Source organism: Tauraco erythrolophus, chromosome Z, assembly GCF_009769465.1.
Source record: "Tauraco erythrolophus isolate bTauEry1 chromosome Z, bTauEry1.pri, whole genome shotgun sequence".
Classification (NCBI taxonomy): Eukaryota; Metazoa; Chordata; class Aves; order Musophagiformes; family Musophagidae; genus Tauraco; species Tauraco erythrolophus.
Window position 1 is genome coordinate 24,622,793 of NC_141496.1, and position 25,552 is coordinate 24,648,344.

Genomic DNA, 25,552 nt, shown 5'->3' on the forward strand with positions numbered 1-25,552 from the left:
TAGACTGCTAATCAAAGCTGATACCTTCACTTTCATACTCTCCTGGCAGACACTGTTTGGAACATGTGCAGGAAATGGGCCGGTTGAACCAGAGCTGCTTGAAGCAACTCTTTGAAAAACAATTTAAAACATTCAGCTCTACCAAAGAGACTTGCATGCTCACCGCTCTCACTGCATTCACTGGGAACAGACATCTCTGCATCTTCAGAAATTGGCATCTTAGCACATATAGAATCAATGCATAATTTCAGACATAGTGATTGTATCTGTATCCCTTTCAATATAGTGTCAAAAAAGTTTATTTCTCCCACTCTCAGATTGAGCTGCACTTTGCTGCCGTTCGTTTGCATCCCTCTGCTCCTCCAGAGATCGTAGGCTCAGTGGGGTGGGACCATTTTGTAATGTCTAGGGATTGTGAAACAGCGGGGCTTCTTTTCGTACTCGTTTTTTGTGATAATCACAATATAAAAAAAATTGGAGCACTTGAAGCTTCAGGGCTGCATATCTCTTAGGTCCATGCTTTATTCTATGCTCACAGTAAGCTGTACGAATTCCGTATTAAGTATTTAAAAATATGCATGTGCAGCATTAGTAGTTAATAATTGTGTTGATGTATAACTCTAGGATAAAAAAGACTGCATACCAAATGTCTTATTAATAGACTTTCTACAGGTATGGCTCCCCCTCACCCCCGATAAACTGTTGTATCTGGAAAGGGGCCTTGTTTTACCTCGTCATAACAAAGCATTTCAGAATTGGGTAGAAATGTTGCTCTTCCATGTCTGGATGAGCTTTGTGCTTTTCCTTTGCAGCGGTTGGTTCTGCACGAGCACGACCTACTCAGCTTCCCGAGCAGTCTTCCTCCTCTCAACAGAATGGTAGTGTTTCAGATATATCTCCAGTTCAAGCTGCAAAAAAGGAATTTGGACCCCCTTGTATGTAAACCGTGTATCAAGGATTCATTTGTTCTGGCCGTTACATGTACATTCTCTTGGATTATGTTGATGTCCATAAATGACAAATGGTCTACATGCGCAGCTGTCTGTAAGCTTCCTCGAGAAGCTTCTTCAGAGACCTGTGGCTAAACAAATGTTCGCTTGCGTCATGATTGTGCTAGTATTTGGAATTTATTTTTCCTTTATCTTTTTTTAACCATGGCAGTGGTTTTTTGTTTTGTTTTGTTTTAATTTGCCTGGGCTTTCTTTTAATTCAAACCAAGAGATCACATGTATCTGTCCAAACATTTTTTGAGGGTCGTTGTCCTTATATTTTTGGTCATGTAATTATTGTCCCATTCCCATGATTTTTTTCTAATTAATTTATTTCACAAATTTTAGAAATTAAATTTCCAATAATTATTCTGTACTAATATGGATTTGCTGAAAAGATAGTTGATATAAATAAAAGCATTCTGATTATTGATAAATTAATATTATTGAAATGTTACAGTATAAATACTAAATTAATGCACCACACTGAAAATATTTTAAAATTATATCATTTTCTTTAAGCACGTAGAAAATCTAATTGTGTAAAAGAAGTTGAAAAATTGCAAGAGAAGCGTGAGAAAAGAAGGTTGCAGCAGCAGGAACTTAGAGAAAAAAGAGCTCAGGTTAGTATTTTTAGCTCGGATGGAAAATGTATGTCAGCAAGAGAAGGTGTTTGCAAAATCATTGTGATTTTTTCAGTCTTCAATAGTTTTTATGAACTGCAATAATCTTGAAATTAAGTGTTTTTGTCCTGTGTGCAGATTTGATAAATATTTTGGTGCTTGGTTGCATTGCTCTCATAACTATTACTTTGGACAGTTTTCCACCTCTTTTTCTTCTTACAGAAATAATTGTTTACAATTGCTTATCTTGCCATTTGTTCTTTAAAGACCAAGTACTGATGGTAGCTATTTCTTAGGGAAAATAGATTGTTGAAAATTATCAAACCTTGGGCTTCTAGATAGGGCTGTTATTCTAAGGAGGGCTGTTATTCTACAGGAGGGCTGTTATTCTACAACGTTATGATAAATTGTTCTGTATGATCTTTGATGCTTTGTGTGAGATCTCGATGAGGCTTAAGTCTAAAAAGTGACTTTTTGTTGTTTTTTTTCTTTTTTTTAAACCTATCTATGCATTTATAATTTAGCTTTACATCATGCAAGCTGTTTGGCAGCAAGTTGTTAGAAACCTGTGTGAAAGACATGAAGTTGCTAATCCTGTGAGAAAAATCTCTTAATATTAAATGACTTTCTGTCACAGTGGTGTAAAAACCTTTTGCCAAACTAGTAGCATAATCTTGTTGGCAGCCCTGTGTGTATGTGTTAGTCTCTCTAAAGAGATACTACCAATCCGCTACTGACATGAGAAGTACCACCAGCAGGTAAATAATTCAGGCAATTTACTTCAAGATTTAGTGATTTTTATCCTAAGTTGACCTGAAATCACCTATGTTGAATCCATGTCCTCTAATTTCAATCCATTTACACGAATGCAAAACATTACTATGTCTTTTTTTTTTGTGTGAGGAACAAATAATTTTTACTTTATATATTAAAATTCTTTGACATGGTGCTACACTTAAAATTTTTTTATTGCTTTTGTGAAGTCTTCCGTTGCATCTCAGTCTGAAACTTCTGTATCATAGAATGGTTTGGGTTGGAAAGGACCTTAAAAGGTCATCTAGTCAAACCCCCCTGCCATGAGCAGGGACATATTCAACTCAATCAGGTTGCTCAGAGCCCCATCTGACCTGACCTTGAATGTTTGCAGGAATGGGGGATCTACCGCCTCTCTGGGAAACCTGTACCAGTGTTGCACTACCCTCATCATAAAAAAATGTCTTTCTTCTTTCTTTCTTCTGTGTACGGAAGCTCTGTTTGTCTTAGTGACTTGTATGGATCTGTGCTTCATGTTGCTTTGTGTGTTCTGTTGTTGTTGTTGTGAAATGCAGCAATAATTAGCCAAGCACTGTCTTCTAGTGGGCAAGACATTTGAACAGGGTTTGAAGAATATTAGGTAAACACTTTTTCCATAATAGGCAATACCCCTTTCTGAACGTTAGAAGGAAACATTTCAGCAGGAATACAGTTTGTATGGACTTACTGCCAGCAGTTTTTAGTTCACTGTAGTCAGGGTGAGCTAAAGTCAAGGTACAGTCAACTTCTGATTACCAGGGCAGAGTTTTATCTGAGGTGAGGATCATCTGTGTCCTAGGTGCCGAGACATGAGCTGGCTCCATTTCAGCTTGTTAACCCTGCTAAGGCAGTGCTTTCTGAGAGTGCCTGCGCTGTTCTACAACCAGCTGTGATCCAGGAGGAGTTGTATATCATTTGTGGGGAGCCATGCAAAGCTTAATAATGTCTGAGCAACAGAGCTGGCTACACGTGGCATCAGCAGCATATTCTAAAATGGTTCTGCAGAGAAGCAGCTTAGCTCACAGTAGGATCAGGCTTCGCAAGGCTTGGAGGGGCTCTGTGCATGACCTCTACATGTCCGTTCACTCTGGTACTGAAGGCTCCAGGTTTAGGGATGGGAGGGCTTTTGAGCCTGGACATAGCCTACCTACTGTGTATCCTTAGGATTACTTCTGCATTTTGGGTGGTCTAGGAGGGTTAGAAGAGTTTCCAGTGCACCCACATAACTGTAGGAGTTAATCCAAGGCCAGTAGCAGGATCAGCCGCCTTTAACCAACTTGGATCCAGCAAGGTCGAGTTTAGAGCAGCTGGAGCGCCTGCACTGTCCTCCACAGTGTGTGTTGTATCTGTGTGATGGAGTGTCTCCATTCGTCCATTGGACCACCTTGTCTCAGATTAAGGAGCATTGACTGTATATGCTGTCTGGTGTTATGCGTAGTGTGACGATTCTGGCAAATGTGGGAGTAATTGCTCTTTCTTGAGTAGGCTGTTAATGAGCCTTCAATTAAAAAGTATTTTCTATTACATGCCGACCAACAACATGAAATCGAAGGCCTGTCATTGTTCTGCTTTATGATCAGTAAATTGGCTACATCAGAGCAGAAAAAGGCATTAAACTCACATTTGAGACATTTCTGGTGTTTTGGGGAAAAATAAGATTTAAGTTAATGTGTGTTTTTTCTTACAAAGAAATATAGAAGATACTGAAATCAGTCCATTTCAAAATGGAAAAAAGTGTATTAGAAATTCTGTTGCTTACTTCCTTAGGATGTTGATGCTACAAACCCAAATTATGAGATTATGTGTATGATAAGGGATTTCAGGGGAAGTTTGGATTATAGACCACTGACACCTGCAGATCCTGTAAGTACCCCAGCAACATGGAAATTTTTTATCCTTCTGTATTTTTGCTATGTATTTTCAAATTTTTCAATGAATACTTCTGTCTATAGGTATGAAATACAAGTAGTTTACTATATTTTAGTATTCTTTATAACATGAGTTTATTTTTTTTCAGTAGTTCGGTGATATTGAAATTAGTAGGTATTGAAAGTCCTAGGTTACTAAACTATTGTTAATTATGTTATGTCATTTAAATACTGTTTGACTAGAAAATAATACCAGTATGTACTAAGTAGTCACTCAGCCTCTGTATTATGAACTTTCCTGGGATGCTAGAGGCTGTGCACGCAAAACCATTAAGTTTGTCTAAAAAAATGTTGATTGTCAAGATTAATATTTGATCTTTGAAGGTGATGAAGGACTTTGATTTGCAAGGAGGTCAGAGGAGCAGAATCCTTAAATGATGAAGATTATCAGATCTCTGTGGAAATCAGAGATTGCGACAATTTCTTTCAATAGCATATCTACCCTGTTGCAGCTGGATTTGCTTGCAATGTTCCAAGATGTACCTGGTATTCTACAGGATTAGATCACTGTCTGCAGGGAGGTTTGTTAATGTATGGTTCTCCCTTCTGTGTTCGTGGCTGTTGTGCGGACGCAAGGGGCTTTTACTTGTTCAGCTGACTCACCGGCTTGGAAATTTATCTTTCTTTAAATGATTGGTTAATTAATTCAAGAATAGAAGCAAAATAAAGTACAATGTCGCGTAACTAGAATTAGGGTATAGTTCACTGAAAGATTGTTTCCTCTGCAGATTGATGAGCACAGGATATGTGTTTGTGTACGAAAACGACCACTCAATAAAAAAGGTATGGCCGTTTAAGATTTCGATGATTTTTTTCTCTGAAAAGCTGTTTCTGATAGTAATGTTATTTGTATTGAAGAGATCTAGAAATACTAATCGAAAGAGAAACTCTGTTAAACTACGCAATATGTGTGATGGACCCATAAAATTCATAGACTCATCATAACCTGGATAAAGACAGGGAGAAGAGTAGTGTAACTGTCACGACTTTATGGATTGGGAGCGGAGGTGCGGAAAGGTGGCAGGTTTTTTCCAAGGTCATTTAAGACGTGTTTAGTTGATCTTGGAATTAATTATACTGTAATTTCTTCAGTGTTCTTACATTGCATTAGGATTACTATTCTTTTGAACTGTCTTTTAAATGATCTCCTGAGCAGAGAGCTACTCAGTGAAAACTGTCCTACACATTTTCTGTACATATATGTTTAAACTTTCAAGCGGTCTTGAATCAGACATCAAGGGAGCAGTTCAGGTGCTTAAATGCTGGTGTCTTATGACATGTTAGGTGCCCAAGCATGTCTGAGACAACCTTGCATGGATAGTGGATTCCAGATGAACTGGAGACTTGTATCCCCTGGAGTTGCTGCTCAGGACTGGGCAAGATACTCTAAGGCATGTGAAACACTGCTAAAAAACTGTTAGGTACTGGAATGACTCCCTAGCGACATTTTTATATATGATTAGTATTATAACTATTTTTTTTTACTGCCTGCTTAACAGACTGGAGTCTGTATTCCAAAAAAAAAAATGTTCAGGTTTTCAATTCCAGTTAAATCCCAATCTTCCCATGGAGTTCTTTACTTTCAGTGGGAAATGAAGAACGCAGATGCTTCTGGATTGCAGCCTGTCTGAATCCAGTGCTTGTGTAAGCTGACTTTTGTTTTGAAAAATATTTCTTTCCTTCTTTTTCTCTTATATTTTGTTTAGCTAAAGGACTGAAAGAGCATCGCTCTGGCTCTGAAACGACATGGGATGCATTTATTTTTGTACTGTCAGAACTACATATTGAGGATTATCTGGAGCATATCCAGAGGCAAATGGGAGAATTGTATGGGAAAGAGAAAACATATGTTGATACCAGCACATAGTTAGTTTTTGTCTTTTTTTTTCCCTCCATGTTGCTGCTTCCCCTACTTTATTTTTTCTTCATTTTTGCTTGTACTGTTTTCTTATTCCCTGTATTTTTTTTTTCCTTTTATTTATCTGAAAGGAGTGCATAATCTCAAAAATGAGTTAATTGAACTATTTTGCACAACCTATTTAGTAAGGGCTTTCAACATAGAAGTCTGAATAGCAGTTGAATTTCTGTTTCAGCATTGGAGGTTATCTTTAATAAAATATGACTTAGAAATCTGATGCATGTGGGGGAAGTGGTACCTTCTACCTGCGCTGAAGGTGGACAAAGTTAAATTACAGTAAACGAGAGCAAGTTGTCATGGGGTTGGGATTCGGAAGTAGGGTTTGATTTTGTGAAAGTTGCGTATCTTTGATATTAGTGGTTTGGAGCTATTAAAAAAATAGTTCAGAGATGTGTGTAGGAAGATAAGTGTCTAGGTAAAAATGAGGTTGGCACTAAAGTTATTTTGAATGTTAAGAATAAGATATAGTAAAAAGCATTAACGAAATAATCTGTGAAGGGGATGAACCGTAGAGATAATCTAGTACCCACACGATACAATCTTCTGAAAACATACATTTCATAAGAAACAGTATTTCTAATGCCATGTTTTAAAATTAAAGAGTATAAAAGAATCAAAGATACTAGTGTGTAACCCCTTGAAGTTAAAAATAGAAATAGTTTGTTTTGTCAGTCTCACAAACACAGAATTATCACCAAAGTCTTTAGGTGTTCTCAGCCCAATTGTTCTGTGGATTGACTGTGCAGGAAGTAGGTGTTCAGAGTGACGTTTTAAGATTTTATTTCAGTGACATATATTTATAATTGAGAAATGTATAGTGGGTTTCAGAGACACTATTCCAAAGCTTCATCAGCAAGGAACACAGGTCGTCATAACAAATAACTGGGAGCAGGTATATGTCTTATTCCAAACAATCATTTTAGAAAAATCAGCTTTTAACTGCTTAAATAAAAAGCCTTTGCTGTAAAGAGTTGACCTTCATATATCTCTTTTCACCACTGTTTATTATTTATTCTTTGTGATTACTGCAGAATAATTGGTGATTACTGCAGAGTAATTGCGTTTTATTTTATTGCAGTGCAGTTGAGAAATTGATTGTGTAGTGACTTGAATGCATATTTTTGTTGGTGTGTAATGTCATGCAATGGTAACCATTGTACTGTTTGATCAGTATGTTAACTGATGAAAAAATTTCTATCTGATTGTATAAAGCCACATCAAATTTTGAACTTCATGCCTTAAGAAATTCTACACAGAAATGCAAGTAGGACACATGAGTGATCCTGACTGTACACACAAAGGGTCTTTATTTTTGTGCATATCATGGAAGAGTGGGTGCTCTGTTTTGCTGACTCATATCTCCTACAACAAGTACCAATAAATTGTAGTGCTGTGTAATAATTATAACCTGGGAACACACTATTGAAATCACATCTAGATGGCTTTTGTTCATTCCCAGTGACAGGAAGGATCATTAGCATTTTCAGCTTTTTGTGCATACAAGATAATTTTTAGAAAGAATTGTACTTTAGAGAAATTCTGTATTAAAGATGTATAATTTAGGTTCCAGGAGGAATACAGGAGTGATACTGTCTGTGTAGAATGAAAGCAAAGTTTTTCTTTTTGAAAGATGTGAACGTATGGCTGTAACATAAGGATTCAGGGAAAATAGACAAAATTTTAAAATAAAACAGATTATCATAAGGATATTAGTTTCTATGTGTTTTTAAGTTAACAGTCCAAGCAGTATAGGATTTCAGTGTCCAGTTTCTCCAGAAGAGAAGCTATTTGTAAAAACTCCAATGATATGGCAGTAATCTGTCAAACAGTGTAGAAGCCCTGAGGAAAAAGAACTCAAATCAATGGAAAGTGTTATTATAGAATATATAGCAAGCTACTGTGATAGGGCTCTAATTAATGATCCTAGTTTTTCTAATCAACTTTGTACAATCTCTTTTTATTTTCTACTGGTTGGTAGGATAGAATGACTAGGCTTCAAAAATAAAGTCTCTTACTTAAAGAGATTACTATTGAGGTATTAGAAGCTCAAATCCATTGCAGTGTTGTTACCTGGAGGAGCTGTGTTATCTGAGATGTTAATAAGATGTAAACAATGAAAAAATGTAAACAATAATGATGTGTTGTAAGTTAAATATGTGTATATTTCCCTTATTTTATAGAAACTTTAATGAAAGACCTTGATGTAATAACAATTCCTAGTAAAGATGTTGTGATGGTACATGAACCAAAACAAAAGGTGGATTTAACAAGGTACCTAGAAAACCAAACTTTTCGTTTTGATTATGCCTTTGATGACACGGCTCCTAATGAAATGGTTTACAGGTATGTGTATATGCTTTTTTTTGGTGAATCTTTTTTCTCTTGTATCTCCCTTGTCAGTTATCTGTGGGTTTACCTTGTTCATGGACTTTACTTCCATTCTGTGTTACCAGCTGTGTATATTGCTACCTCGTTTCTTTTGCCTGTTACTTTTGTTTTAACTCCTTATCCTGAATTCTTCACCTCCAATATCATCTCCGACTCCGTTGACCTCAGTCCTGCTCCCAAGCCCTGCTGTTTTCCAGGCTCTAGCGTGTGTTGCCTGCATCCTCAGCTACTGAATGTTGGAAGAGCTTCATGAGCTCACCATTTGCATCAGGGTTATTTTCTTATTAATTAGTGTGTGTGCAGCACCCAAGGAACCCGAGTTGTGGCTTTTGGTCTTCAGGAAACTGGGCAGACAAGGACAGCTCCAGCCCCAAAGAGCTTGCAGTTTGAAGATAAGATAATTAACAGATGGGAAAAAATCAGGAGAGGGTGAGGAAAGAGTACAAAGAAAGAGAGGGGGGTTGTATTGCTGAGATAGCTGAGCTGGCTCAGCTGCTGGAAGCAGTCTGACTGACATAACACAGAGGTTCGTGGAGCTAAGTTTTCTTGCTCAAAATGCTGAATCTTTCTGTTGTAAAAAACAACAGCAACAAAAAACACACATCCATTTTCAGCCTCAAGGTACCTGAATCTCCATTTCCTCATTTAGTCTTCTGCTTTGCTTCCATTGCTGGCACAGAATAATGCACACAGTGCTTTCAAAAACATGTTTAGAAGTAGCTGTTTACCTTGTACCAGTCACTAAATAGAGTAGGTGCAGTAGCGAGCAAGGTTAGAGACCACAACAAATCATAATCTTGGTATGCAGCTTAAATACTGTAAAGCTTTTTGCAAGGAATATTGATGTTAGAAAGGAATTTGAGAAAGGTAATTTTCCTTATACTTACAAAGAGCCTCTCATAGCCTTGAGGAGTAGTGAGAGAGAAATATCTTAATTCTCATTTTTAATCCAACGACTAGGAAGTGAAAGTTAGCATCGTATCCTGATTGATGTTGGATGCTAATATCCTGTTGGTGGATAACAGAAAATTCATAGTAAGAGAATTATTAAAAGGCCTTGAAAATTAAAACCGCTGTCTTATGGTTGATATAATTTGGAGGAGAAGAGTAGTGAAAGGAAAATCTGTAAAACTGGTGAGTTTACACCAACAAAAGATTTCTAAACAGCAAAGCTGTGCCCTTGGAGATTTCCATCTCTAGTTGTTGTCTGCTGGTGGCATCTTTCCTTTTTGGATACTGAAGAGCTGCAGGAGAGTGATCTAGCTGGTGTTGTGTGCCTCTTGCAATAGTTCTCCTCCTGCTTAACAACCAGTTCTTTTAATCTACCTCCTTTCTGTTACTTTATCTTTGTGAGCATAGTGTTTAAATGTGAGGGGTGTTTCTGGCATACAGTGGTGTTACATTTTTGTATTCAGTTTCCGTTGGACAGTTTTTATTAGTTATGCAATACATTACTGATAATACAGGAAAATATTGAAAGATGGTTGTGTTCATACTGAAACAGCAAGTCGTATTTAGTCTGTGTAGCAGTACAGGCTTTTTCCTTTTCCCTCATATCACACAATAATGATTACTACTTGATGGGCAATCTCTTTCAAGGCCTCCTGTAATAACAGAAGTAAGGGCAAGATAGGTATTGTCATCTGCTGTCACCGGAACTTAAGGATCACAGTGAGGAAAAAAATAGTGTGGCAAGTTACTCCAGTTTTCTCCAATATGCTAAAATTATTAACTATGTTTCTATACTGAAGAACATTCTTCAGTTTGAAGGAAAAAAGTACTACTCTTTTTTTTAATTATTATTATTATTTTGCCTAGACTTTAAGTATTTTTGAATTGATGAGTCACAACACTGAGTTGTGAGTTTTCATTAATATTAAAAAACATGGACTAGTTTGAATAGATATGCATTTTGAATTTTGAAGGAGAACCAGAGATTACATTTCTGATTGCATTCAAGATTGCAAATAAAGATTCTAGTAAAAGTAAAGTTGGAGTGTTTTAATATGGGAGCATTGGAGTCGTATAATGCTTTATGAAGACTTCTCTAGAAATGTTTGTATATTGCTTTGTTTTAAAATAGATATAATTGAGTCCTTTTTATAAATCAGCAAAATAATGATTTCAGACTCAATTAAACAGAGATAATGGAGCGTGCTGCTTAGCTGGATAGGCTTAGTGAAATTTTATATTTATACACCAAAATATGGGAGTATCTTCTTGAGGACAGAGGAAGTATATCTTTACATACATATATGCAAAAAAAGACTAAGGCTAATCGGGAATCTTCTGGTATATTTTTGATGGAAATTCAAGATTCAGTTAAGCTTGGATATTTTGCATGACCTTTGGTTGCTGAACGGCATGGTTTTACTCATATTATTTTTGTAAGTGATCTTGTGTTTGTTCCAAAGTGGAATGAAAGGAGGTTCTAACTTTTCTGTATTTCTGTAAACAATTGTTCCTGTTTCTGTCACTTAAATTCACTTAGGCACTTTATGTGTAAACACCTTGGAAAAATTTTGAGACAGAGATTTTTAGAGAGACTTGTACTTCCACTGGCAACCTTCCATTAGATTACCCTTTGTTTTTGGAGTTTTTAATGAAATAATAGTAATAAGCAGCTGAAGTAGGAACAATTAAATTATGTTTTTTAACATAAAAATTAATTCTCTAAAATAGAAAAATGACGCTTTGGGTATTTCTTGACGCATGAAATAATACTTCAGGATGACTAGCTTTTTCCATTCTGAAGAGCTTGGGTATAAGTTTTCTCGAGCCTTTTCTCAGTGTATATATGTTCTCAAAATATTAAGATGTGCAATGTTATTATGGCCACCTGTCTTATAAATTTAATCTTGGAAGCTGATTTGAGGAGAAAAAAAAAACGAAACCAAAACTCTAGCAGGATTCTAGTCTTGGCAAAACCTAAGTATTTCTCTGCTCTGCTGTCCCACTTCCATGTCTTCTAATGCTGTTTTCTTTAGGGAGCTCCAAACTCCATGTGGTAAGCTCTGCTGTGTTGCATCATTAAAAGAAGGAATTTTTTTTTTAGGGTTTAAAGGAGGATAATATTGTTGTAAAATAAATGGGGGAGACCTTGTAATTTTGTTTAATCGTTTGGGATATTTTAATGCCTTAGAGCTGATGGTCTCTTTAGTTCAAGAATTTATGTGGAGATGTCCTTTGTGTCTCAAGGTATAGGACCAGTTTTGTCACTTCTAGCATCCTTGTGGTAGTGGCATCTTAAAGAATCAAGTTTCTTAAGTACTGTTGTTTTTTACATGTAAGGTTTACCGCTCGACCATTAGTGGAGACTATATTTGAGAGAGGAATGGCCACGTGTTTTGCATACGGACAAACAGGCAGTGGAAAAACCCATGTAAGTATTTCTTCTGCATGTCAGCAATACACTTCTTTTTGTGTATAATACACTTAAATAAGTTCTAGTAACTAACAAATACGCAGGTGACAGTTCTGTGATCTTTATAGTGTATTTTTGGTCTTTTTCTTTATTTTTAAATTTAGACTATGGGTGGTGACTTTTCAGGAAAGAACCAAGATTGTTCTAAAGGAATATATGCACTTGCAGGTGAGACTGTTGGTCTGTTGGCTTTTTGCAAATCAGTTAAGATCGATAAATTTTCTACTCCCTGTTGTATAAACATAAGGATCTACATATGTTGCATTACAGTGGAGCTTTAGTAACATCAAAAGTAGTTTCTAGACGTATAGCCTTTACACAGTAAAGTGAATGTCTATATAGATCACTTAAAAAATGTAATAAATATAGTAGATGATTAAGTTTATAATTTTGGGGTCTTCTGCATCTTCCGATGTACTGTGGCAGTTTAAACTGCAATGTTTTAGACTTGGTTGACTGACCTCATCTGTTATACTTAGAAAACATGAGAGATGCTATAAAATAGACTGTTATGCATTAATGAGTCTTCACTAAATTAAATTACATAATGAGATTTCTTTTTCATCTGGAAATGTATTCACAGCTCGCGATGTCTTTTTGATGCTAAAGAAACCAAACTACAAGAAGTTAGAACTTCAAGTATATGCAACATTTTTTGAGATCTACAGTGGTAAGGTAAGTACATGACCTTTCTCTGAGGCACATGGATTTTTTCTTTCACAACAAGATTCTTAGCTTGTTATGTAAAAGTTTTTTTTCTCTTTTTGTACTGAAAGCTTTATTTCAAATAATACTTTACATTTTCATTCCAATGGTATTTTTCCATGGAATGCTTTGCACATTTGGATGTGGGATTTGAAACAAAAGTGTATTTTAAAGCTCTTCTTTAACTGTTGTGTTTTCCCTCCCTCCCTAAGGTTTTTGACTTGTTGAACAGGAAGACAAAATTAAGAGTGTTAGAAGATGGTAAACAGCAAGTCCAGGTGGTGGGATTACAGGAACGGGAAGTCAAGTGTGTTGAAGATGTCCTTAAGCTTATTGAAATAGGCAACAGCTGCAGGTATCTCCCATAGCTTCCACCAGTTTTTCATGGTACATGAAGGAATCAGAACAAGATTTTTTGGGATTCGCTTCATAGTGATGAGTTTTTAATGCGCACTGGGCTTTTGATGATGTCAGCTGCAAGTAAGGAGTCTGCCTACCTTTTGAATAAAGATATTTGAAGTTTCTCTGTCTCCTAGAGAGAAATAAGAACTGATTTTTCTACAGGATGTGAACAGCATGCATTATGTAACCAGCTTACTGACTTAGATTCGCATAATTTAAAATCTGGAATACTGCCAGATTCTTCAGCTCTAAAAGGCCTTGATACATAGTGACAGAGGTTAAGCATAAAATTTTTAGGTTTTTTAAGAATCCAGCTTCATTGTGTTTAAAATTAGCCTTGTGCATAGACTGCTGCCTGATCAGATAAAAATGCCATCAGCATTTTACATGTAAGCTCTGGGATAGTCTGAAATCGCTGAAAATCTGATTATTCTTGCTTTGAAGAGGGAGGTAATATGTTAGTAATCTTCCATTTCTGTTTGAAGAGATGGAAAAATAGGTATAATTGTACTATGCACATCAAATTATTAAGTTCATATCTGTAGTGTCCACAAGAACGTTAGATGTGCTGTCAACACGTGTAAGAAAATATAGGACTCTGTCCCCAAAAAACTATCATTCTGAGGTTAGTGTGTTTAACATGTATGATCCTTCGCCTGTTGATGTGTCCTTCCCTTCTCTCCTTCTGTTTCAAGGACATCTGGCCAGACATCTGCAAATGCACACTCATCTCGAAGCCATGCAGTGTTTCAGATTATTCTCAGAAGGAAAGGGAAATTGCATGGTAAATTTTCTCTGATTGATTTGGCTGGCAATGAAAGAGGAGCAGATACTTCCAGTGCAGATAGGCAGACACGACTGGAAGGTGCGGAAATTAACAAGAGCCTTTTAGCACTCAAGGTAACTGAAATGTTTCCATTGCCTTTGAGTAGGTGGAAGCCTCCTACATATAATAGCAATGACTATTAAAATAAGTGTTTTTGCAGGCTTTGCTTGTCTACATTGTCTACTGAGGTGACAGGTAAAATAATGTATTGATTTTTCCTCTAAATGCCTGAAGGAACGCTTGGTAATTACCAAGTAGAAACATTGCAGAAACATTGTGCTATCGACTTGCATGTAGTTTAAAAAAAACCCAACTGAACAAAAAATTCCAAGTGGTTGAATTTGAAGACTTTTCTTTTAATGGGAAGGCAGATGAACTTACTTTGGTACTCAAAGTCTGAAATACTAACTGGAAATATTCGTATTGAACTCAGTATGTATTTGTTTGTTTATTTATTTATTTATTTATTCTTAAAAAATAAGTTACATTTGTGACGTATTTATTTATGGCTGTTAATTAATTCACTAAAGCAACATATCCAGAAAGAACTAACAAATTGATTTAAATAACCCTTGAAGGTTGGAAGCCATTTTCGACTACTCTTCTTTATAGCGAATTGTTTGATACTGTCACTCTATAGATTTTCATACATTAATCCAGGACACATCAAGAGAGCTAAGCAGTATTATTTACAAATTCATATGCTTTTTTGTTTGTTTGTTTTATAATGCTCAAAAAAGGTTCAGTCCAAATAAGGAAAGTACTTTTTTCATTTCAAATGGAGAAAGAGTAGCTTTGAATGTCTCAGAAATTACCTCTGTTGTTGGCTAGTTTTGCTTAGAAATACAACTTTCAGCATCAGCACTGTGGTTTTACATAAAGAATCTGAACCCCCAAATCACTGTGCTTACTTTTTTATCCCCAGTATAAACTTGGGAGAAGACTTGCATCTGACTCTAAGCAGATCTCACAAAACACCACAAAATTGTAACTTGTGACATCTCATTACAAAATTGTATGGCATGTCAAAAAAATTGTCAGCAGCAGTTTCAAAACTGTGGCCTGTTTTGATTTAGCATCAAAGTAAGTCATGGAACGAACTTGATGTTATCACCTATTTCCAAATGTAATTGAATAAAGCTGGTTTGTTTTGGCATTTTTTTTTTTTAGTTTACTTATTGATTTTGTGCTGGCTAGTGCCTTCAGTGCAATACCTGTACAACATACGTAGTTCATTTTCATACAACTTGTCTTTTTAATTATAATGAAAGATTTTGCTGCTGCTATACTAGTGGTTGTGATCTAAATTATGTGGGGAAAGGGAAATAGAAAGAAGTAGAGGTCTTGCAGAGGTCTAAACAGCTGTACAAGAAGACAGAAGTTTCTCAATGATATGTTGGTTTTCCATTTTTCCTCTGTCCTCCAAAAAAAGAAGCTGCTCCCTGAGCATTCACACACCAGGGAGTGGCACTCACACCACCCGAGACTTCAACTGCTGGGACCAGAGTCCCTTTGCAGCAAGCAACTCCAGTGAGCCCACGGGTGCCCCTTTAAACTCCTCGCTCGCACACGTGCTCACTCTCAGGCGCTTCCTCTTCCTTCAGATTCGACTCTAGGTTTCCCATAGCAGACTCTCAAGCATCAGATTTTATAAAAATAAGTAATTTAATGGAGTGGTACAGCAGCAGGTTCAGCTCAAGCTGGGTGCCTCCAGGGAGGGACCCCGAACAAAGAAATCCCTGGACAATTACAGCCTCACAACCTGTGCAGCTGCCTGTCATGTGCTGTTCGTGCGCCCGTTTGGTCCCATGGTGATTTCTGGGCTGGGATCTTCGGGCACTTTGTTGGGTTCTTTCTCTGTCTCTCAGGCAGGCAGGCCGCCAGCTGTTCTTATCTTGCCGAGTTGCAGCTTTTGCTGGCAGTTGCAGTTCCCTGTCTCCTGGTGTGTGCTTCTTGCACACCTGGCACCAGCAGAACATGGGTAACACTGAAAAAAGTCCTAGACTTAGAAAGAACGCCACTTAGCAAGAGCCAAAACACCAGTGTGTTACCAACACTGTTCTCCTACTAAACCCAAAACTCAGCACCGTACAGCCAGTAAGAATAAAATTAACTAAAAGTTAATCTAGGCTAAAATGTATCTAGGAAGAGAGTTCACAGCTTGTGGCCTAGGGCTGCAGCAATTGCAGCTACTCATGCTAAGTTGGTAATGCTAAACACGCAGTATGTGCTGTAACCCCTGTGTCCTAATGCTAAATGATTGACTCTGAGCAATTCATTCTGTTTGAAACTTGCTGATTTAGGCTAAACATCTAGTATTTCTTTACATGCAGCTTTTTCCATTTGTGTTCAAGACCCTTGCAGTTATCGTCAAATTCAAATTAAACTAGTGTGTTCTGAGGAGTGGTCTTTGGTGCTAATCCAAGATTTGCCGTTTGCATCTGGATGTCAGTCCTGTCTTAACCTGTTCAGATCTTTGGTAGAGGAAGTTATTTCTGTAATGTCTCTACATGGAAGTAGTTTTGTCATTTTGTTATCTGGTTTTCTGAGCTGTGATGAAAAGCAAAAGTAGTTTAAAAACACCATTAATTTAGAAGCTGGCAGTGTCCTATAATCCTTTTACTAATAAGGAGATAATCTAATTCTAAATTTTCAGGAGCGAGCAAACTAAAAATCATTGTAGTAAATTAAAATATCTTAATTAAGCTTGTTGGTTGCTGTATCAGTTATTCAACATACACATTTGCTACTGGTTTTAGTTGCTACAAGTAATACCACTTGTTGAAAACCTGTTGCCCCTTTTCTAGTCTGATCTGCTTGTCTCCTTATGTAAGTAGAGTAGTAATGTACAAATTAAAAAAATTCAAGGAGTGCACTGCCTTGCTCACCTATAAGTACTGAGTCAATTTTAGCATTTGCATGTGAAATTCACATTCAACAAGCTTCAGTTTTTCTGTTTATCTGAGCTGTGTCGATTCTATAAAATTCAGCTGGTGAGTTTTTTGAATGATCACTTTAGTTAAAGCCGATTTGCCCTTGTGTTCGTTCTGTTCTGTACCATGGCAGTTTTATTCTGAGCCCGTTTTTAATTCTGTTTTATGCTATTTCACTGTTGCAATGCTTTCTTGGATTATCATCCCACAGTTTCTAGCTTGGCTTTTGGAAGGCCACAAGGATATGGCTGCAGCTGGAGGATTAGCTGAACTACTGTAGAACTGTTCGTGTAGAACTGTTCATTTAACATGAAAGCCATCGCATGTGTTAGTGCTGCTAAAAGCAAAGCTCTAATTTGAAAAGCATTTGCTTGTTTGAAGAAGTTCTGTGTGTAGACGTGTTAAAACTGTACCAAGGAGGCCGTGAGTCTGAAGAGATGCCTGCACACAAAGTATTAAGGCAAAGGCAGAAACTGGAATTAATGATCAAAATGTGACGATGACAACAACAAAACAGAAATTTAAATTCAAACTTTCTTTGTGTAAGAAGTAATTTATTAGCTGATGGTAGATCACTGAGTGGGCAGAAGAGATGTTTAGATTAGGGCGATCTTGGTTTGCACTGTTGTACTTAGTTGCTGCTGTAACTTCTGTAGTAATGTCATAATATTTACATCTGTACAGTATTTCTCACTGGAACTGACCAACCAGTTGCAAATATTAGTTTAGCCCGTACCCTTGTGAGTGAAAGAGGAGATGTTGTGTCTGTTTTTTTCACATGATGAATATTCTGAAACGCAATGACTTAAATTTTCAAGCATCTTCCAATATTGAGTACATCAGTAGAGAGCTTTCAGAAAGTTTGGGCACCATTGTTTTCTTTTGAGCTGTAAAGAAAGTCTATGGTAAAGCCAGAATCAAAGCTACTGCTTTTAACTGATATAGGTAACTTGTACCCCTGTCCCCACTGCTTCTGCTGGTAGCGATGGTAGATCATTTAGGCTTTTGCAGCTGATAATCAGTTAGTTGTTAGTCTGGATATTTGATATCAACACTGATTTTTTTTTTTTTCTGGTTTGTTGTTGTTGAATACGATCGATGTAAACATTTTGGATGAGATCCAGAAAGTTTTTTGGCTCCTAGGTAATTTTTAAGTTCATACCTCTCTGTGAAACTTAATGAAATGTAAAAACCTAACACTTCTTTAATCCAAACTTTAATGGTAAATTTTAATGTTATTTTAGGGGGTGGCAATGTAACTAAGGCATGTATTTTCTGATTTTGAATTGCATTTGTATTATATTTGTTGAGCCCATATTAAAGAAAAATACATAAACTTGTTTATTCTTTCAGGAGTGCATTAGAGCCTTAGGCCGAAATAAACCTCATACACCCTTCAGAGCAAGTAAACTTACTCAGGTGCTAAGAGATTCATTCATAGGAGAAAACTCCCGTACCTGTATGGTAAGTTGTTTTGGTTAACTGTTCTAAAAACTGCAAAGAGAAAAGATGCTGGGAATTGAGGGCTTTAGGTTTAAAATGGTGAACTTGCTACTGGCAATGTGTTGGACTTAGGTTTATCCACTAACTGACAGTATATGTGGAGTGAGACTTTCAGCAGAGACATTTCAGATAACTTGCTCCCTTCTCACTTTTTATTGGCCTTCCTTATTGCTTGTTCTAGTTTTCTAGCTAGGGACCGAGCTAGAAACACTTCTAGCTTGAGAAGTTGTTTATTTGTTCGTTTGTTTTGAATAATGTCTTAGTTATATGAGAGTATTGTTTGTGTTGACAGAATTTTGGAAAAGGTAGTGTGGACTGGAAGTAGGTTGGTAAGTTATCGTCTTTATATGACAAAGACAAATTTAAAGTTGGTATTAAAGGCATCACAATATGCTCTTGTCTGTTGAAAGGGAAAGTAGTTGGGATAGATGGGATGAATGGTTGTGTATTGTATAAATGTGCGTTTGCATCAGTCTGAAAAACAGAATTCTTCTGTCAGATGGTGGAAAGGACAAATAAAAGCACTGATGTCCAGTCGTCTTATTTGTGTATCCTTAACGTTTCTAGTTATGGAAATGCAAACTCTCTGCAGTGGACACGAATTGCTAGGCTTGTTGGTGTTGGTTACTTTCGACAGAGTCCTTGGAATTAATTAGTCTAGAGGCCAGGGAAGCCTGCAGACCACGACATGAAAACCACTGTATTAGGGCAGCCTAGTCTTTCCTTTACCTGTTAGGTATGGTTCTAGTTTTAAAATGGTGGTAAAAGAGCATTTTTTATTAATCTTTTTTTCTCCTTCAGTTTTCTGATTATTTTCTTTCCACTGAGCCATAACTTCATAAATCCTATGCAGGATCAGAAAGCTAAATTGTGCATCTCTAACTAGTGTATCCACACTGCTGAAGAAGGTTTGGAAAGTTTGTCTGTTGAAATTACTCTCTGTACATAGAATAATTAACATTTGTGAATATTTTATGAAGTTCTCATCATCACCCTTCCCACCTTAAAGTGCTAACAAGCTGTCTTTGTTTTGGTGAGGCTTTTCTAGTTAATCATTACTCTTCTCATAGAGTTGTTTTAATATATTTACCATTTAAATGTGTGAGAATGCCATCAGGAGTAATCCATGATCTATAGCTGTTAAATTTCTGATGAAATTTGCATTCCTTTATTTAATATTCAGTATAGTTCTAAGTTAAGGAAAAAAACAATCCCCTCTGAAAGTAAGTGGGGAAGAAAATATGAAAGAAAAGGAAAAGAAAAGGTAAAAGAAAAGAAAATAGAAAAAAAGAAAAGAGAAAAAAGAAAAGAAAAGATGCTTGAATTATTTTTTATTTTTGCATTCACATAACTACAGTCACTTCACAATTGAGATTAAGAAAACCCTTTAATGATAAGATATGGCTTTCAATCTTAGTCTTCTGTTACTTTTTCAAGTAGTTTCTCAGTACTAGGACCACTTGTGACATTCTGGGTTTAGTGTTTGTTTATATGTAATTTTTATCAATAATTTCATCAGCAAAGTTTTTTCTTAAGTACTGATGTGGGAAGAAGAACACTTGGCCTGGTTATGGCTCTTGTGGGTCTCCCTTTGCCTCTTATCAAGATGGTTTCTTCAGCCTTCCAGTGTGGTATTTCCAGTCGAGTTCTTGGCAGAGCGTGCCTGGTTTGTAAGCATGTTAATATGTAAGTTTTATATAATACACTGGCAAAATTTGACTGATGAAATTTACAGGGAAGGATAAGGGCAAGTTGTTGTGGTTTATGATAGCTGAAGTTGAACAGTATTTTATTAAAAGAGTACTTATCCTGCAGGTGTGATGACTGCTAGTTTGCAGCAGAGCCCATGTAATTAGCCGTGGTGCTTCAAACTTGTAAAAACGATTGCAAAAATAATTTAATAATGAATGGTTTCCTTTCACGTTTCCACAGTTGACTGTGTAGACCGTTGCTATGTTCTCTAGAAGTGTCTACTTTTATGTGAAGTTAATTAAAGCATAGGAAAACTTTTTAGTTACCACTGTTACAACTGTCACGAGGCAACATGTATTTCCTCCAAAATATTTTAGCCTGTTACAGGCAAAAGAAATTGATGAGTTTGCAACATAGAAATATTATTCAATTGGAAAATATTATTTATTGAACATGTAAGACCTCTCTTATGGTGCTGGTTTTGCTTGTCAGTGAAGAGGCATTTATTGTAAAAGGGTTCCTCAACAAGACAAAGATTTGATCCAGTGTTCTAATGTGCTGTTAAGAGAGTAAAACGTTTTGGATGTATGTGGTGCCTTTCAATACAGAATGCATATAAAATGATGGAGTAAAAACTTATGCTTTTAACTTTCTAAGAGATTGTTGAAATGTCCTGGTATAAAATACCTGCTGGGCCTTTTCCACTTGCTTTTTGACATACTGATCTGTAAGTGTGATATTTGAGTCAAATTTACTTGGTAATTTCTACACTTCATTTTTATTTGACTTTTCTTTTTATCGTTTATGGACTTGCTGTTGCAATTTTCAGAGTCACATTTTAGGGATGTAGTGTTCTTTTCTGTACATAAGGTTAAACTATGATTTGGAAACTTTTTTCCAAATTTCAAAAAAATATGTTGAAAGTAACTTGATAACATGAACAGTATAACTGGAATCTGCTTCATTCTAAAGAAATTCAGAAACATACAGTCAGCATAAATAGATTATTTTGAACTTTATTAGTCATTGCAGTTTTCCTGAAGTTCTTGTCCTTAAATATGAGGGTGGAGAGGCCCTGGTATAGGTTGCTCAGAGAAGTTGTGGATGCCCCATCCCTGGAAGTGTTCAAGGCCAGGTTGGATGAGGCTTTGAGCAACATGATCTAGTGGAAAGTGCCCCTGCCTATGGCAGGATGGTTGGAACTAGATGATGTTTAAGGTCCCTTCCAACACAAATGATTCTGTGATTTTTAAGTAGTTTCAAAAAAACACTTAAAGTTGTTTTTGAAGAGTTACATAGTAGGATAATGTATGATCATTTGGAATTTGCAAAGTAGCTACCTATAATAGTCTCATTTTTTTAACCCGTGCTGCATCCATGATGTGCTGCAGTCATGGCCGAAGTGCCAGACCCCTCAGCTGTCTGAGTTCGGAGTAGGAACCTGCAGATTTCAGTGTCCCGAAAGGGCTATTGATCCTCCTGTGATGGCTTATCAGCAATGTAGACACATGTGAAATAGGAAGAATGGTAATTACAGGTCTTAAAGATATTCCTGTCCATAAATAGTGCAGCTTTTCCATCCTCATGTAGAGTTAAGAACAAGGAAGCGAGTGACAGAGAGGTCGCAGTCATCCTGTCCTGCCTGGAGTGGGCTTGTTGGGGCGTGAAGACGCGGGATGTAGTGGATGTTTGTGTTCAACAGACTGAGTCTTGTGCACAGGTTCTTATGCCCTCAATGGGGTATCCACATGGCTGAAGGCACCTACGGTGGCACTTCGCTGTAGCTGCTGTACCTTACACGCTTCAAAAAGTTGGAGCAGTCCCCTACGTTTAACTGGAAAAGAAAAGGCCTTTGGGTTCCATATATGTCTGATGATAAATTAACTGTCAAGTATTCTTGACAGATAACTTCTAATTGAGGGAAAAAAAAAAAATCTTTATTTAGGAAAGTAGTTAAACACTTGCTTATGTATGATATTATTAAAGTACAGTTTTGGACTGTAGCCAAAATAGATCTCTTAATTAAAGAAGTGTACAGTCTGCTTGAATGGACAACAGCCTGCAAAGATATATATAAAAAAAAAAAAAAAAAAAAATCTGGTAATTGTTTGCAGGACATATTAGACTTATTTTCTACTGAGTTGCATATTTCCCTTTTGAGGAGTCTTTATTTTTTCAGTTAGAGTTTTGCATTTACATATTTTGTTACCAAGACAATGAGATGGGGGAAATTGACTGAAATTTCTATGAATTCTTAATGTTCCAGGTATGGTTAAAAAAATAAAATTGAAGCTTTGTCTTGACGTCCATCTCCTGGAGATGTCATTCCATAAGGACAGCTGTATGTAGTAGGCATTTTTCGTAGAAGATCTCAAATGGAACTGGAGATAAAAATAACAAAATTAACTTGAATTCGTCTACTCTTTCATCTGTACAAAGTGATTTATTAACTTGTGGCCTGTTCTCTCCAGATCGCTACAATTTCTCCGGGGATGGCATCATGTGAAAACACTCTAAATACGCTGAGATACGCAAATAGGTATGGAAAATGTTATTGCTTGTAGCTTTTATCAGCTGTTGATCACTGACATTTGGAATACTGTTGTTCCATGATGTATAATTATTTTAGCTGCTTGAATAACTTTATCATGCTTATATTTCTCAATAAGATTAAAACTACATTACTGATCTAGGCTCACATCTAATTTAAATTGCCACTTTTTACAATCCTTACAATAGAATCAATAGAAACTGCATTTAAGCTGTTATTCAGAGGCAGATAGTGTGGATTGCAAGGAATGTGGGAGATACCCCTGTTAGTTTTGCCCCTACTCTGGAGGCACCATCTCTTGCATTAGGGGCAGTCTTTATTCATGACAATTCCCCAAGGCGTTAGCTGAAATACCTTTCTGCAATGTGAGGTGTGTTTTTCATCCCCTTGGTGGAATTGCATGCAGCTGCCTGTCTGTTTCATACACATAGATAGGAAATTTTATACTTCCCAACTTCAGGCAAATATCTGAGACCTGTAAGTAAAGAGTTAATTAATCTAACAGTGACTTCATAATCAGTGTAGAGAAATTAGCACCTCCAGAGGCTGATGCAGCACCTCTGAGACCTGTACTGCTCTCTGAAAGTGTTCCTTTCTCTTCAGTGAGTGTGAAAGGTGCCTTGCCCTGCTGCAGTTTTCTTTGTTTAGTGTCTGTGGAGATGGAGTGATCGGGTCCTGCTTGCGGTCTGACCTGAGACCCAGAGATCCTCCCCTTCCCCGCATGCTTTGCTGCAAAGAACGAAGGCAGCAAATACTCCTCTGGGCCGTCAGAAACCCTGGTTTGACCAGAAGAGGCTACTACCATCTAGTGGCCTGCTTGCCCCAGTGAAAGATAGGGCAGAACCATGTCTGCTTTTGCTTGGTTGGGCACCCCTGGCCAGTCACTAGTCGGGCACAAAGGGCTGCTAGGAAAGCTTAGTGCCTGCTCCTCTTGCTGTCCGATTGTCTCTGTGTCTGGATCAAGGGAGCTAGCAGCACATCTGCCTGGTTTGGACCAGCCTGTGTGATTTCCTTCCCAGTGAGAAGGAGGCATCTACTCCCCTGCTTACAGTAACCTAACCAAGGACCTTGCACCTTCATCAAGACTCACTGGATCTTTTACTCCTCATAGAATATGTCTTGCTGAAGTGACTCCGGAAGATGACACTGCAAAACTAGTTAGACTCCTATTTCTAGCATACTAAATAGTCGCGCTGAAACTACTTCTTCCCCTTGGTGTTAAATTTATATGTTGTTAGGGAGTAAATGCCTGTTACTGTAAAGTTGCTTCATGTGTTTTGTGTAGTATTTTTTTTCTAGCAATATATCATTTTCATAGTACAACTGGTTTTCGGGTGCTGGACACCAGTGTGTGTGCAGCGTAAGACGGGGACAGAACAGAATTCAAAATTTTGTAGCCGTAGTGGTTTGATATTTTAAAAGGAGCCGTTTAGTGTTATATTAAATGTAGAACAAATTTTATTAAGTGCATGAACTGAGTCTGGAATTCCTCTTCTGAAAACACTACTTTTATAGTCCCCTGCAAATTAGCAGCCCTGGTTTGGTTTAGTTTTGTTGGTGATCTGTAGCTGTTTGCAGAAGGTTTAAATAAGTTGGCACGCTTATGTTTTAATATAAAAATAATTTTATAGTTAAACTATTGACAAAGTATGCTAAACGAAGAGTTGTCATTTTAACTGTGTTTATAAGAACATTTTCTTTTAATTTGCTGCTGTATTTTGCTGCTGCAGAGTAAAGGAATTTGGAATTAGTCCTTCGGACATTCCCTTCTCACAGGGTAGTGGCAGTCGCTCTGATCTCTCTCCTTCCTATGAGTATGACGACTTTTCTCCTTCAATCACCAGGTCTACTTCATTCTATACATGGAATCTTTAGTTTTAAGTTTTCTTTTTGGCTATATAATTTTACAGACCAACCTTTCATTAGTCCCCTTGCCTTGAACCACACATACTTTGTTTTTATTTTGTTTGGCAGGCGATGGTTCTGCATGATCTGCAATCATCTTCCCAGTATTGTTTTCACTCTCCTTAAACATCCACACTCTGTATGCAGGCTTGCTAGTTTCCTTCATGCATTTTAAAAAAAAGTGGTGATGTCACCTTTTCACATTTAGTGGACCAAATCTGACAAGTCTCTGTTTAGGGTAATTTGAATATCTCTAATTAAAAAAGAAAACAATTTTCATTCATCTTCATCTTTAAAACTTTTTGTCACTCTGAAGACAAATGAAAAACAGTTTCCATTGGAGTAAATAAGTGCTGCTTGAAAAAAATGTTTTTCCCTTGAAAAAAATGAAGAATATGTTCTAAAACTTGTTATACTTGCAGACTTTGAGGTGTCTGTTACATAAACTTGCTTTTAAATGGGCTTTTTTTGGACAGAATTATTACCAGTCTTTTAAAATATTTTCATGAGGATTTGAAGATTTTTGCCCTCTTAACTGTCAATGAATAGTAAGATTTCAATCAGAAAATGCCTCTTGCTAGAAAATGGGCTGTAGTCCACCTGCAAGTAGTTGAAATTCAATGGTCCATACTTTTTAGGAGATGGACTAGCATCTTTTTGTCACTGAAAGTACATTAAATTTGTGAAGCTGACATCATCCTCCTTATTAAATGAATTAATTGCGCATAAACCGGTAGAGCTTTATTTTTGGTTGTAACCCTTTTGCACAGGAAGCTAATAATTCACAAATGAAACATTTTCTGCTCGTAGGGTGAAGGAGCTGATGGTCGATCCGAGCGCCGCAGGAGATACCCGTCCTGTTATACACCATGCTCCCAATCAGATTGACGACTTGGAGACACAGTGGGGTGTGGGGAGCTCTCCTCAGAGAGATGATCTCAAACTGCTTTGTGAACAAAACGTGAGTGGTTTA

At 37.0% G+C, this 25,552-nt stretch overlaps 1 protein-coding gene across 3 annotated transcripts in view; it reads left to right on the plus strand.

Moving 5' to 3' along the window:
* Window positions 1–25,552, plus strand: part of KIF2A (kinesin family member 2A) — a 53,891-nt gene that overhangs the window by 22,126 nt on the left and 6,213 nt on the right. The window contains exons 5-18 of one of the 3 annotated variants that reach the window (XM_086630071.1): window positions 813–935; window positions 1,512–1,612; window positions 4,172–4,267; window positions 5,061–5,115; window positions 8,431–8,593; window positions 11,930–12,020; window positions 12,167–12,230; window positions 12,646–12,737; window positions 12,980–13,122; window positions 13,865–14,069; window positions 18,282–18,392; window positions 22,595–22,662; window positions 24,405–24,518; window positions 25,390–25,540. In XM_086630071.1, the coding sequence (XP_086486197.1) occupies window positions 813–935; window positions 1,512–1,612; window positions 4,172–4,267; window positions 5,061–5,115; window positions 8,431–8,593; window positions 11,930–12,020; window positions 12,167–12,230; window positions 12,646–12,737; window positions 12,980–13,122; window positions 13,865–14,069; window positions 18,282–18,392; window positions 22,595–22,662; window positions 24,405–24,518; window positions 25,390–25,540 (1,577 nt within the window). The remainder of the gene's footprint in view (window positions 1–812; window positions 936–1,511; window positions 1,613–4,171; window positions 4,268–5,060; window positions 5,116–8,430; window positions 8,594–11,929; window positions 12,021–12,166; window positions 12,231–12,645; window positions 12,738–12,979; window positions 13,123–13,864; window positions 14,070–18,281; window positions 18,393–22,594; window positions 22,663–24,404; window positions 24,519–25,389; window positions 25,541–25,552) is intronic. The other 2 variants (XM_086630072.1, XM_086630073.1) reach the window with 2 other exon arrangements.